The 14,629-nt window shown below is 39.8% G+C and overlaps 1 protein-coding gene across 1 annotated transcript in view; it reads left to right on the forward strand.

Annotated features, from left to right (window-relative positions):
* Positions 1-9,228, forward strand: part of HECW1 (HECT, C2 and WW domain containing E3 ubiquitin protein ligase 1) — a gene marked incomplete at its 5' end in the record, with an annotated part of 164,909 nt that extends 155,681 nt beyond the window's left edge. Inside the window, 2 exons of the mRNA XM_010289929.1 lie at positions 482-680; positions 8,738-9,228. Coding sequence (XP_010288231.1) covers positions 482-680; positions 8,738-8,849 — 311 coding nt within the window. The remainder of the gene's footprint in view (positions 1-481; positions 681-8,737) is intronic.
* Between the last annotated feature and the right edge of the window lie 5,401 nt (positions 9,229-14,629).

A 14,629-nucleotide genomic window follows, 5' to 3' on the forward strand; every position in this document is an offset into this window, starting at 1 on the left:
TTCTGTTTAGCTGTTGAAACAGATTCAGTCTGGGTTTATGCTGGCTTTCACTAGCATAAACCAAGATAACAGAGCCTCTCAGGTAGGAATTTTTCCAGGGAAGGGCTTGCAAACTCCTCTGCATATGTTGGACACTACTGCGATCCAAAAAATAATTTATCTGGGAATGAGATATTAAGTCGTTAGGACTCGCACTGTTTGGCATATCGCAATTGGTCTTTTATATCTCATGCAGCTATCCCCAGTTCTTGCCAAGGGATTTGTGAGAGGCCAATGTACCTCATACATCTGAGTTTCAGGGTTTCAAATGAGGACCTACTGCTCAAGAACAAGATATATTGTTAGGATAGGATCTTTTCAGTGGGAGATCTACTGCCCCATGCTAGTTAGTATAGTAACAATAATAGTAATATATTTCAATATTACACTTCCCACTTAGAGGGGGGTGATTTTAATTTCTTTCTCTTGCTTCTTGCTTTAGGTTACCATGATGGCCACATAGTAATCCGGTGGTTCTGGGCAGCAGTGGAGAGATTTAACAATGAGCAGAGACTCCGGTTGTTGCAGTTTGTCACTGGAACATCAAGCGTGCCATATGAGGGCTTTGCAGCTCTCCGAGGGAGCAATGGGCTACGGCGCTTCTGTATAGAGAAGTGGGGGAAAATAACCTCCCTCCCAAGGTATGTCCCAACTAAGATACAAAACCAGAAATACTGTGAGAAAGGTGAGCCTCGTACTTTTTTTGCATCTCTCCGCCAGTGAAAGATAGTGAATACAGTAAGGACATCATAAAACAGCAAAGAAACAATTATCAGTTTGTTCTGTAGTTACATTCAGAGAAAAGTGTTTTCTTTTGTTGCCTTTTTGATTTGCAGGCTCAATTTAAACTACTTTGAATCCTGGGAAATGGTTAAGATAAAGATTTCCATTCCAAGCCTAGTTCTCTTATTTTGACTCTGGAACAGATCCAGACCAGCAGGACCCTGTCAACTGATTCTGTTCCCTTTAATTCCAAAATACTAGTAAAAATACTTGTGAGTTTACAGAGCCATGAAAGCCAGAATCTGTGTCTGAGTTTTAGCCAGAGACCTGAGCGTAATCCCTTCATTTGCTCTGATGGTTCCACTTTTTCATCACAAGGAAGCTTAGTGAAGGGACTTCAGACCATGTGGTGATGATAACCCAATTTGTTACATCTAGTTCAGTCAGCCAGCTAGGAGCAAATGAGCTGTAATGTCATACAGAGTCAATGGACTTCACCGTGCTTCACAAATGAGGGGTCATCTTCCTTTTCAGAACAAAGGGCCTGGAGCACAGAGGGGTAGTCTGATTTGCCTAAGGCCACCCAAGAGAGCTGTGGCATAGCCAGTGATACATTCAGCTTTGTGGTCTGCTCCAGCACTTCATCCATGACCATCCATCCTTCCCCACTGAAGTGCGTCACCTTTTCTTGAATGTCCTTACAGTTGCCTGAGGCTCTGCCCCACTGAGATTACAGAGCATTTTTCATGGGGCGCACCTCAGCACCTCTGAGATACTTTTTCTACATGACATGCCTTTTACATAATATTTGCCCTCCAAAGGATGCTTTCTTCCTGCTCTTATTATTTGCTTTCAGCTGCAGTCCAAAGGAGGCTGCTTTCATGGCACAGAGCAAAAATCTCTTCTTATAGACCTCGCAGAGATATACAGACAATCAATTAACAGTGGGTCTGGTCCCATTTTCTAGTTACTTGCCATCCATGTTGTTTACCCAGAAGCATACTATAAGACGTGGACTTATGCAGACCTCCAGGAGTCCTCTGGAAAGGAGAAGTCCAAATATGTACTAATATCTTCTTAGTACTAGCCTGCCCAAATTCATACTTATGCAGTGGGGAGACACAGGAGCTGGACCAGGGCACTTTATCAGCAGACATTCTGAAATGACATCTTACATGGACTCCCTCTGAAGTCAGGAGAAGTGGTTTTAAGGCACAATTCATCTCAGCTGAACATAGACTTTTAAAATAGCTCAGCTGAATCACACCTGGTACATTCTGATTTATGTCCATCAACTGTAAAGACTCTACAGAGACTATATGGAGAACTAGAGCCTATGTGAAAGCTAGATGTAGTCACTGAGATTTAAAAACAAATGAAAACTTGTAAGGTCAGTGAGATGACTCATGCCCTCTGAGCTTCACCCAGCAATATGGAAAGAAAGCCTGAGAGCTACAGTTTGCGTAGGCCAGATCCTCCTTTTGCAGTATATATGTTAGTCTGGTTCTATGTAAGGGTTTCAGAGCTGACCAAGGGCATTCCTGCCTGTAGACAGGCAGTGACTGGAAGTCACAGGCTTGTGCAGCATTTCTGCAGAGCTCTCTTTGCAATCCTTCGGGATGGGAAGGGGTGAGAGGGGAGGGTAGGCCTTGGCGCAGGCACAGAAAATGCCCTGGGCTGACCCACCAAGTTCTGAAAAGGTAATTGGCCTCTTTCTGCTCTGCTTAACTTTCTTTGTGAACCTAGGCATTACTTATGACCTAGATTCAGTTAGCCCCAAGATATTCACATTAACGACTTCATGTTTCTCTGCTGATCACCCTCCCTGAAAGAGGCCTCTTTTCCAGGTGAAAGTTGTTAGCACCTTTTAGAAGTCTTAGAGCTCTGCATTCATTTTAGCCAGGGGAAAGAGAAACAACACTTGCTCTGGGGAATAAACACAGCTTGATCACCATGAATTATTACCTGCATTTTTATAAAATTATGGGGTGCTGCCAAGTATACACAGTGTTAAGAAATACATAAAACACACAGGCTAAACCTGGAGGCTCCCTAAATCCTTAGTTAAGCAACAAAATAAATGTTATTTTAAACTTTTTTTAAATGCCTGATTATGAATTGCTTGTGTTTGTTTACTTACGTATTTACTTAGACTTAGAGGGTAAAAAAAAGTCATGTGTCATATCCTGTAGGCCTTTTGGCCCCTGTGATATAATGAGTGTAACTAACTTTAGCTGTTTAAAATAAACCACAACAAATTCCCTTCTCCCTCTAACAATTCCTACAATTTCACAGTGAGTTACCCTTTTTCCATGTTTTCAAAGTCCTAAGGAAAAAAAACAGCTGTCTCATGTCCTAGCAATCATCAGATGTAGCTGTTTGTGTGCGTAGGTATGGATTGCACCTCTTAATTACTGGCCTTAGTTGTTAGGCCCTGACCCAATAAAAGCAATGCTGCGATAGGTGGTATGGAAGCTTGCATAAAGCTGATGCATTTGGCTTTCCTGACATCCAGGTAGATGGGGGGTCACTGGGGATAGGTTAGTCTGGTCTTTGGGTTTTCAGCTGCTTTACCAGGTATCAAGAAAACTTTTGGCTCTATCAGGAGAGTCCAGAACTCTTTCTGTATTCTCTCACTCCTGCTTCAGATGGCTGAAGTAGTTAGGCAACTCTCCCTTACATCTTGTCCATACAGTTTGGCAATGGAGCATGCAACTGCCATTTCCTTATAGTGGGGAAAGATGTGATAATACCTAAACCAGCCATGCTTTTGCACTTGCGACAGCAATGTGGTACTCCCAGAAAAGAGACATGGTGTAAATTTCTAAAATACAACACTTTCTGAAGCATAACCACTTAATACAAAACACCTAGAGTGCTGCTTGAAAGCACTGAGGATAAGCAAGACTTTTTCAGGAAGGTTGAGAATCTAGTAACTTCACTCTAATTGGTGCACTTGTTCATCAATACCAGTTCCCCTACATGAACAGGGTGATGGTGGTGTAATATGTTCATATAAGACAAATAAGAGTTAGATTACACCAGTGGTTTATTTCTGGAGTATGCATGTGTACCAGACACATCATTCCTATCTATATTTACTTTGAGATCACATATGTTAGAAAGTCAAAGTACTACACAGCTCAGAGATGCTGCTGTAATCTCAGATCTCTAGACGATGACCCTAAAGCAGGTTCCAAAGAGACTGCCAGATTTACAGATCTGTCAGTGTAAATCTGAGACACGGCTTCTTCCAAACAGATGTAGCTTGTCAAATGAAGTAACACTGAATAAATAACAGGTTCAAACCACTTGTTCATCAAGGTTGAGTTTTACTCTTCCTATCTAATATGCAAAACTTTCCCCCAAAATAGGAGTTACATATTTTACTTCTTGTAACTGGTTGCCTGAGTAGGGATGGATGGAGAATTCTTCCAGCTATAGCCTCTTCTGAAGCAAGAGGCCTCTCTTCACCTTTCCTGGGTCATGCAGATAGTTAACACAGAACCAGTTCTAGCAATAGTTTCACAAGAACTTATTCTTTGTTCCCCACCAAACAAACATTAATGAACAGACACTGACTTTCTAGCTGGAATTACATAGCTTCACTTGATATTGTCAGAGCAGAACTCCCGGCCCAAAACAAACATGTGCAAAGAACTAGCAGTGTTTTCAACTATAGCTATAGGAGGCAATAGTCCCCTCTTCTTAAAACCTCATCCTGCAAAAGTGTTCAGTGCCTACAAATACCACTGCCCCAGTTGCATTTCTCACCTGGCCAAAACTGTCAGCTCCAAGGTTATTTCTGTCTGAGTATCAATTAAGTAAGAACCTCAGCATGTATCTCAGTGATTCAAATAATCACATTTGACACAATGAGGTCACTTTCCCCATCCGTGCTGAGTTGCAACTATCCTTTCATCAAAAGAGATTTTCACTTAGCAGAGTAGTATTAGTGATTACCAGCATACTGTCTGTGGTTTAGGTATGATAAAGATTACCACTGCTAGTAAATATCTGATCTTTTGTAAAAGAATTCTGTCCCCCTCTATTAGATGATCAAATATTTAATCATCCCAGAATCCCATATAGCAATTAAAAAAAAGATTGTGTGTGACTACGAAGAACTTTGTTCTCCTCATTTCCTTCTTTCCCAGTGGACTGAGTGTATGTGCTTTGCTGTCTTTTATCATTCCTTATCTCCCATCCTTCTTTTTCCTCTTTTCTCACATGCAGCAGAAAGACCCATCTACAAATCTACATTCATCTATTAAGCAGTTGTTCCCAGACAGCATATAAGTGTTCCTTCTTACAGACAAAAGGAACAAAAGTTGATACCTGTGGGTCCTGAGGTTGATCAAAGAGTGGTTTGTGGGTTCATGTGAAGAAAGCAAGATGAAAAGGAGAAATGCCCAGTTTCTGCCTGACAGGCATGGTTAGTTAGAATGCAAGTCTTATTTTAGTTGATAGGTTAAAGTTATAAATAAGATAGGAGTGGGTTCTGTGCATACTTAACTGCCTTTGGCCTCTCATCGTTATGGGGATTAAAGGAAGTGACAAAAGAAGAATGCAAAAAATCTTAAAAGCTTATACTCCCTAATTTTTAGAGAGAATTCTTTAAAAAAAAAGGAAATAGCACAGCACTGTGAACAGTGAGCAAGATTAAAGGTTCAGACCCGCCAAAACTACTTTGAGCAATAAAGACAGACTGCCAGGAAGAATGAAATTTTAAGTGGTCCGTTTACTGCTTTACTTACTGGAGGATGAGGGCACATGAGGGTCAGAGCTGGTTTACATGCCCTTTCTTGCATTTTCTTCTAGAGAGGCCAGAATGCTTTCCATAAAAGCTCTTACCAATCTAATTCTTATTCCAGACCTCTCACTCCCTGAACACACTCTCAAATGTCAGCAGGCTTATGCGGTAGGAAGCTTAATCAAGGGAAGAAAGACTTTTCTCATTGCTACAAGTGTTTCTTGCACTGCTGATGTAATGTTTTCACCCCAATATGTGCACCAAGTGTGCCCTGGATTAGGCTTACTCTAGTCACTCTCACTGGGATCAGTAGTAGGTGGTCAACACTGTTCAGGAGGAACTTATCCCTTTGGAGGACAAGGCACAGAGCTGGCAACAGTGGATGTTACGGAAAATATCCTTGCTGTTTAATTGCCCTGTGTACTGCAGTATCACACAGCATATGATGTAACAGACTAGAGGCTGAGAAATGTTTCTTTAGTCCAGTTTGGAAAATAAAGGCGTCAGCTTTCAGTTGCAAGAGGCAAAGGTGCTATGTCCAGCAATGCTGAGGAGAGAGGAAACACTGAGCAGCCCAATCAACTCTCTCATTCAGGTGAGGCAGAATATGTTGTTCAGTTACACAAGTAGAAAACCCTTTTGACCTTTGCAGCAAAAACCAATTAAGCCCATTGCTGAATATACACCAGGTAATTCTGTATGTATTTATCTTCTCATAAGATTAAGTGGGCTTCACTGGCATCATCAGAGTTGTGGTAGATCCACATTCGTTTCACAGACCAGAATTTGAACTTGGGTTTTGCCCTTAGCAATACAGTGTGTTTTGTACTTTAAGTAGGTAGAAGTGTAAACCTAACCAGCATAGGACTCCTGAAAATTACTTTTCATTTTTTATTTGATAACGTTTTTTGGAGAAAGGATTTTTTCCTATAAAGTTGTTGAACTGGAGAACGCAAGTGTTGCTTTGCAAAATGCTTCAGTGTTTCTAGACATGTTAACTTTTTCTTCCTTTCTTTGTAATAGTTTCTCCCCACAATGAATTCCTTGAGACCTTCTACAGAAGAGTCCACTTCTGTAAACCTCATAATAGGAAAAGGAATGGATCTTTTTTATGAGTTTGACTAGGTGAACAATGACTAAAAGTCAACAGCATTGCAAGCTTGTTTCATAACCAGTATGAAATGAGATGGATCAGTCAAGATGAATGTCAGCAAGAAAGTAAACACCAGAGTTAGTGGTTGTGGATATGTCTGCACCACACAACAGGATGCATGACAGCGACGATGCTATGGTCTCATACAGTTAAATGTCCCACGGTTAAGTACCATACAGAGGTATTACTTTAGGTTCAGCAAAGTTTTATTAGCAGAATCCACACCTGAATGATCATGACTGTGCTGCTTCAGTTCTGGAGCCAAGCAGCTGAGCTCCTCAAGACTGGCTGTCTCTGGTGCTTTGTTGCCTATGATAAACATGTTCTGAATGGACTACGGGAATCCTTCAGTTAATTAACTCCCAGTGGTTGATACATACTGGCAATGGATTGTAGAAACAACGCTGCCAAAGATTGCGGAGATAACAATAAACAGTGGAGGGCTACTCATGGATAGTACACATGAGCTGCCATGTTTAATTTCAAGAGATGTATTAAATAATGGCTTTATTAATGTTCCCTTTTCACTAACTCACAAGTATTCCCAGCTTATTTCCACAAATTCTGTGTTTATTGTACACTCTCTCTGAGAGTGACCCACTAACAAATCTTCATTCAGAAGAGGAAAAAGGATGGTAAAAGCTCTCCTAATTGAAATTGTGTGATGCAGTGAAGATTATGTGCCTCTGGCTATTTCGGTTGCCTGATTGCTTTTAATGATTCACCATTGGTGCTTGATAAAACGCTCCGTCTGAATCTGCAAGTCTCAGGCCAGCCCATCCACCAGTATCATGTTTTTCCCACTTTGTGGGTGGCCGAAGAGATGACTAGCACAGTTTCAAATAGTTTCTCCAAGATAGCTCTCCTTCTTCAGTTTTGAAGAAATAACATTGAATTAATGTATGAGATAGAAAAGCTAAAAGTAAAACAACTCATAGCTTCTAAAAATACTAGGGGCCGGGAGCTTAGATATTGTTAGCCATTGAGGCTACATTTTCTTCTGTAGGGTTTTGTCAATTCATATTTATTGGAGGGAGCAAGAGCAAACAGAAGTATTTCTAGCATCATGTAAAACTCCAAGCTGACTGAAAAAAATGAAACCATTTCAATGAAAATGTGCTCCCCATTCCCCACCCCCCCATTTGTTGAATAAGCTCTACATTTTTTTTCAGTCCATTGAAATGAATGAACTGTTAGGGCAGGGACTGTTTCTTTGCTCCACATTTGTATAGCACCTCACACAGCGACGTGCAGTCCGCGTCTGGGTCTAATTGCTGCTACCAGAAAAGCTGCAACAAGGTGGAGGCATGTGTGGAACCCATTCCATGGCTTCTTTTGAAGGTGCTGCCAACTGGGGGTAAATACAATGATAGAACTAGGGGAAGAGAGGGTCATCAAGTTGGCAGCTTGCTCAGCACAAAATATTTTGCTTTTGCTTTGGCTACTACAAATAAATAACATTTAAAGGCCAGACTTGCAGCAGATGGCCAACAGCTGACTTACAGGAACATTTTCAGCAACCTTCCTTCTTCAGGTAGCAGATCCCTGGATGGTCTTTCACCAGTCAGCCCTGTCTCACTATAAACGCATGCTGAGCCCATTCTGTCAGTATAGTTCATCACATTACGCTTGTCCACTGATGCAAAACTTACTAGCTGCTCATGTTGGATGTACAGCTGAGTTGCCTTTTTTTGGGAAAACTCAAAGCAACCAAAATTACAGTAGTGGAGTTTTCTCTCTATCAGGGCCTAGACACTAACTCCTCAATGACCTCCAGCGTTCTTCTCCATGAAGATCCCTGCAACATCTAATGCGGGGATAGCAGAGAATGATGTTATGTTGATACTTAGCTTGTCTCTTCTATTGGAAATATTCATGTGTATGTGCATGTACAGTTCAGTAGCTCATATTTTGGTGGAATTTGACAGTTTTACTTTAATAGAATTTCTTTTTCACTCTCTTGAGTGAACTTGAATGTCTCAAGTCTCAGTAGGAACTTGTTTTCTCAATTCTTATTTTCTCAAGTTATTTAGATTAAACTTAACATGTAGCATATTTTCCTTTTCCAGGGCACACACATGTTTCAACCGTTTGGATCTTCCACCTTACCCTTCATATTCTATGCTGTATGAAAAGCTGCTGACAGCTGTTGAAGAAACTAGCACCTTTGGACTTGAATGAGGGGGTTCAGGCACTTCTGGTGTTTTTCTGGCTGATGATGTCACCTTTCCTGTCCACCATCATTTGATCTTGGTTTCCCATGTTTTTATTTTTGAAAACAAAACCAAATGAAAAAAAAAAAAGATTGACAAAAGCTGTGCATGAAGAACTGCTGCCCTCTAAGATCTAACCTTCATGCTTTCATCCTCTGTTTCCAATGGACTGCTAGTCTGTATGCAATAGAAAAACAACTGTCTCAAGGTTTCTGTATATCTCTACATACCTCCATTAATAACAATGAAAATACAAATGCAAATTACACTACACTTGACCAAATGTTAATAAATGTTTACTTCCACCTACGTTGATTAAAAAATTAAAAAAAAAACCTCATCAAGCATTCCAAGCTTTTATATGCCCACATCTTCTTAATCAATTCACAGCCCATCTTCTTAACTTTTGAATCCAGTACTAGGAGCTGGTCAAATATATCTTCATCCATCCTTGTTTTCCCTGTACATATTCTCCATCTGAGAGACACCTGTGAGCAAAACTGAAATTTTTATATATGAACTCATGATCCACATCAGTTGCATCAGCTGGAACTGGCCCAGATACATGGTGCAGATAAGACCTTCAAAAACTAAAAAAAAAAAATCAACCTGTAACTCAATGCAAAGCATAACAGTGATTGTTATGATTGTAACTTGCCAGTACTGGAGAGAACTTGCACTTCAGAGATATCAGGAGGGGCATCTCCATTGTAATGTTTACCACACAAGAAGCACAAGGTTGTGCACGCTCAAGAAGGATGTCTCATGTAGCATAAAGGACAAGGCTCCCTTACCTTAATATTGTATATGACAAGGAAAAGGGGAAATAAGAAGAATGTTCTACTCTTATGAATACCCTTGGGTTCTGTTTACCAGATCTTTGTTTCAGATGTTTAAAATGCTCCTTTCCAAATGCAAAGTCTAGACAATCCCACCCCCTGTGTCAGAAGCCATTTATTTTCTGTCAGGCTGGCCTAATTATGGTTGCTGGGGGCAGTTTTCGGTTCTGTTGTTTTTCTTTTCCTCTTCAGTACAAATCTCCATAAACTCAAGAGTGGTTGTAGACAGAAGGTTTTAGTCTAGGGTCTATTAAATGAGAAGCTGCAGTGAATGAGGGTGCTTGTCAGGGATGAAGGGGCTTGAAACCTTTGGGTTAAGAATTTGTTGTACTTCCTCTTGGAGTAAGCCCAAAGGCCCTCCAGTCATTTTAGGTACAACAAACTAAAGATTTAGCTCTTGTTACTGCAAATATAACTCTTTTCAGTTTGGTGTACTTTGCATTCCAACTCTGAAGCCAGGGAATAAAAGGAAAATGGCAGTAGGCTCATCTTTGGATAGACTTTGCTGAGGCTGTTACAATCAACCACACTTCTTTGATTGTTTCCTATTTATTAATCTTTGCTGTCCTTGTTTTCCAAGACTAATCTCCCATTGAAAGTGTTTGTCTTAACTGGGAAAAGGAAATAGGAAGTATCTTTACTTCTGGCACTAAATATGTTAAAGGGTGCATTAAATATGAAGTGAGAGACTTGGTTAAGGGTGAGAGAAGGTAAGTGAGAAGGTAATATCATAGTGTCTAGCAGCTCACATGAAATACCACACCCCCTCGGGGGCTTGTTACTGGTAGTTTTGTGTTAGCTATGCTTCAGAAACTGGAAAATCAGGAGATCAGTTCAATGTCTGACACATCTAATTCCCATAAGTTTTCTCTCCAGAGAAAAGAATTGGACCCTGCTTTCCCACATATTTTTATGGTGGCTATACAGAAACTCATCACACCTGAAAAACTGCATTCTGAGAGTTTTAGATCATTTTCTTTCTTTGATTCTTAGGTTAACAGGTATTTGAAAGGTGATGGACCCAAAAACATGTTTCTAAGCAGAAGTAGTAGCTTTTGTTAATGATCTATAAAATATTTGGGATATTTAAATTGCTCCATTCATTCAATTTCTGTGACATTTCAGCCACTTTTAGAGTAATTTACTGTGTGGCTTTTACTGCAAATCTGTTTTATAGTACACGTTATTATTCTTACTGAGTACTCATGTTACAGTTGTGTACAGAGGCTGCAGCTACAGGGCAGCTTCATTGTACCAGACACCAAAAATAATGCTTATTATTTCCACAAACAAGCTCTCAGGCATCTATTCCACATGACCAGCCCCACTGCACAGTAGGGATGGAAATCTTAACTTTTTTTCTGAGACCATCTGTCATATGCACATGAATTACATCAGAGTGAGTCACACCAGGAGAGACTGAACAATGAGATCTTCCAATGTATGTATTTTCTGCCTTTTTACCACTGGGCCCTAAAATCCAGTGATTCCTGTATGGTTCCTGTTTTATTCCTGGTGATGTTACAAAGTTACCTGCACTATGTCAAATGTTGGATGTCTTCTAATAATAGAAGAAGAGAAAGACAAGTATCCAACTGGTTGGTCCATGTTTGGCCAAGGAAAATAGTGCATCAAGAGCTGTCTCATTAACATAGTAAAAAAGTTTAAGAAAAAAAATATTTACAATACTGTATAGTTAAATTTTTTAAGTATTTAAAAACTATATTTTATTAAGAAAAAGTGAATATTTTTTGTAGCATAATAAAATACGTTTGTATTTCAGAGACAGCATCAAACCCCACTGATTGAAACAAGGAAGGCTTTCTCCTGAAATTCTGCTTCACGACACGTGGCACTCGCCACACACTAAGCTAGATTATGTGTTCTGTATCTCCATGTTTGGAAGATGCCATCTGGAGCACCTTGTGTGTTCCTGTTCTGGGAAATACACAGCATAACCCGCTACTTCCCATCAAAATTCTTGGTCGAAGCTGTCTTTCAAATGCACAGCCTAGTATTTTTAAAAGGATTCTTTCCTGAGTGACTGTGATGACATCAAAGTAACAAGGTCATGCAGATTTCCTTGTGAGTTTTTTTGGATCTAAAGCCAGGAATAGAGGAAGACAGTTGACTATTTTCATAAAACAAAGAAAATGCCATGCTTTTCTTGCATGCTATCATTCCAGTCCTATCCCTTTCTCTTCTCAAATGCCCTAAGACTGACAGGTTTCCAAACACTGACATCATCTCTAGGATAGCCGTATCAACAATTCACAGTACATTTGTCCATTCATTGCATCATACCATGGGATGAATCCGGTGCCACTCTGGAGCGAAGGGGAAGCCGTACATCTAAGTGGCACCATAATGTTAGAGTGAGTGAGGCAGTGAATGGTACTAACAGGGAAGAGGGAGGAACCCATCTCCCTTGCCCTGTTATTTAACCTGCTCATTATGCAATTAATTGACTTTCTTGTTGTAGTTATGCATATGCAATGCATATACCCTTCCATGTTCACCTTTTGATTCAAATGCTGTTACTCATCTAATAATCTGTGCTCTCCCCAGGTCTGCATTTTCATTTCAAAAGCATTGTTAATTACAGAATTTCTGGTTTCATTGTTTTCCCACAGGAAAGACTAGAAGATATTCCATAGGGAAGATTTACAGTGAAATAATCTGTTCAGCTCCTTCACCTCAATTCCCTCTAAACATGGTGGTGGCTAGATTAAGATATGACATCATTATCAATAGATTTTAAAATGAAAGTGAAAAATGGAATAGGCAATCTGACAGCTTTTGAGAATTGCAGTTTTTGATAGGAGCAATGTACATTGGGAATTTGTACATTTGGTTTCAGAAGGCCCATATCTTTCTCAAAGTAACTGTTGTGATGGTATTAATGGTAGAGGGAGGGAAAGGGATATTTCTGATTATGAAATCCTGTTGCCATACTAGCATTAAGCTGAAGATACGAGAATGAAAATAGGTATTTTAAATCATCAGTGGATCTTCCGCCTTGAAGTAGTCTCACTGACTATTCAACCACATAAGCTATGCAGGATTTGATCCAGTACAAACTACTGTACTGTTAATTGCATCAGGTCTAAACCTTACAAATGCTGTAACTTCAGTCTGTAGTATGTTACATGAGTGTTCAGTTTCAATCATGTGGCTGTGCATATTCAGAACTTGACTTTTATGTTCTAGGGAGGTCCATGGCTATCACAAGGCAAGAAGTGAGTGATCCAAACTACATCTAACATCTAACAGAGAAATCATGAGTTTTGTATGGGTCTGACACAAAGGACTCTCTTCACCCAGTTTGCTCAAGTGCCCGTGAACATTTCAGTGAGCTGTAGCTAAGGTTTGAGTTCCTAGTCTAGTCTGAGACACTGCCTGGGGGTTGGGGGGTGTTTGTGGAGTTCGTGTTTTGTTGTTCTAGTTTCACTGTAGCAAATAGTTGACATACCTCTAGTTGAAAACAGTAGGATACTGAATTTGGACACAAAAGTCAAACAAGAAATAAGCTAAAATATACACACACAGAGGATGAGTTAAATTCATCCTTTGCTATTAATCCTGTGACAGTCTATGGAATTCTAGAAGGACAAATCTGACTGGAGATTTGTTTAATTTCTGTTGAAATGATAATTATTTGCCCTGACTCCTCAGTAATATTAATAGGGCTTCCCAGTCAAGATTAAACACTTTCAGTCAAATGCAGACCAACAGATCTTTCTACAACAAATGCGGTGCTTTTTTATTATTCTTGCTGTACCTCAGTGTTCGTTATTAAAAGAAAAAAAATGACTGCAACATAATAAATCTGGGATAGGTTTTCCAGTTATCACAAGGTTCAAAAGATTGGATTGTTACTTTCTCTCTCGTGAGTCATGTAGTTCTTTTGTTCTAGTAGAAAAACAGATGCCTGTAGATAGTAGATACTAGGTATAGTAAATATTGTACCATTAGCCAAATTCCCTGCAGCTTCCGATTTATCTAACAGAAGTGTCTGTTACGGTTTTTGTTAAAGACTACATAAAGTCAATGGCAGGAAAGGTCCTTGTTGCTGGACTGATTTTGCTTATATTGACAGAAAAATGTCACATGATACTCAGGCTGTGCTTTCTATTCAACCATATCACTATAGAGGAATGTCAATAAAATCACTTTGTTATGGCATTGTGTGGACTGTCTATTACAAATAACTTGTACAGCTTAATCTGTTGTAGCAGGTGTGTTTTACTGGAGTGGGTGGAAACTAGCACTAGTGAAAGTCCACTGATTTAAGGAATTGCTCTTCCAGGATCTTATCCTTTTTGATTGACGATTGTAATCAGGCCTTTCCACTGCTTTTGTTCAGTTTTTCAGGGTACATGTCTAAAACTTGAGGCTCTCCACCTAGGGATGCATAACCAAAGCCCCCATGCTCTCCTCGACTACTCTAAGACCAGCTCTGCCTTGAAAGCATCTGAGCTTACTCCTCACTATAGAAAATGTCTGGACAGAGGGACAAAAGAGATGTATATACTACTTAGGCACACCTTGCTTCTAGGTAATAATTACTGCATTATAGGTATGAAATGCAAGTGCAAAGATGATTTCTTAATAGCATATGCTGGGTCTGCAGTAAGTGTTGACAGCAAATAAATAGCAAGATGCTCTGGCATTCTCAGTATGTCACACCCATTGCTCTTCTGCTCGTCACTGTAATATCTCGGGCATGTTTCATTAGCACATTCCAGGATAGATTAGCACGCCTCAGATACACAGTCAGCAGACACCTTGCTAACCATACCTGTTTTCTTACATAAATGGCACCTCATGAGAGATCATGGTATAATATGAAGGATGAGAAAACTTAAATATGAGGAGCAGTTTTTATAAGGAAAAATATAGACCTGTG

Source organism: Phaethon lepturus, unplaced genomic scaffold (genome assembly GCF_000687285.1).
Source record: "Phaethon lepturus isolate BGI_N335 unplaced genomic scaffold, ASM68728v1 scaffold6906, whole genome shotgun sequence".
NCBI lineage: Eukaryota > Metazoa > Chordata > Aves > Phaethontiformes > Phaethontidae > Phaethon > Phaethon lepturus.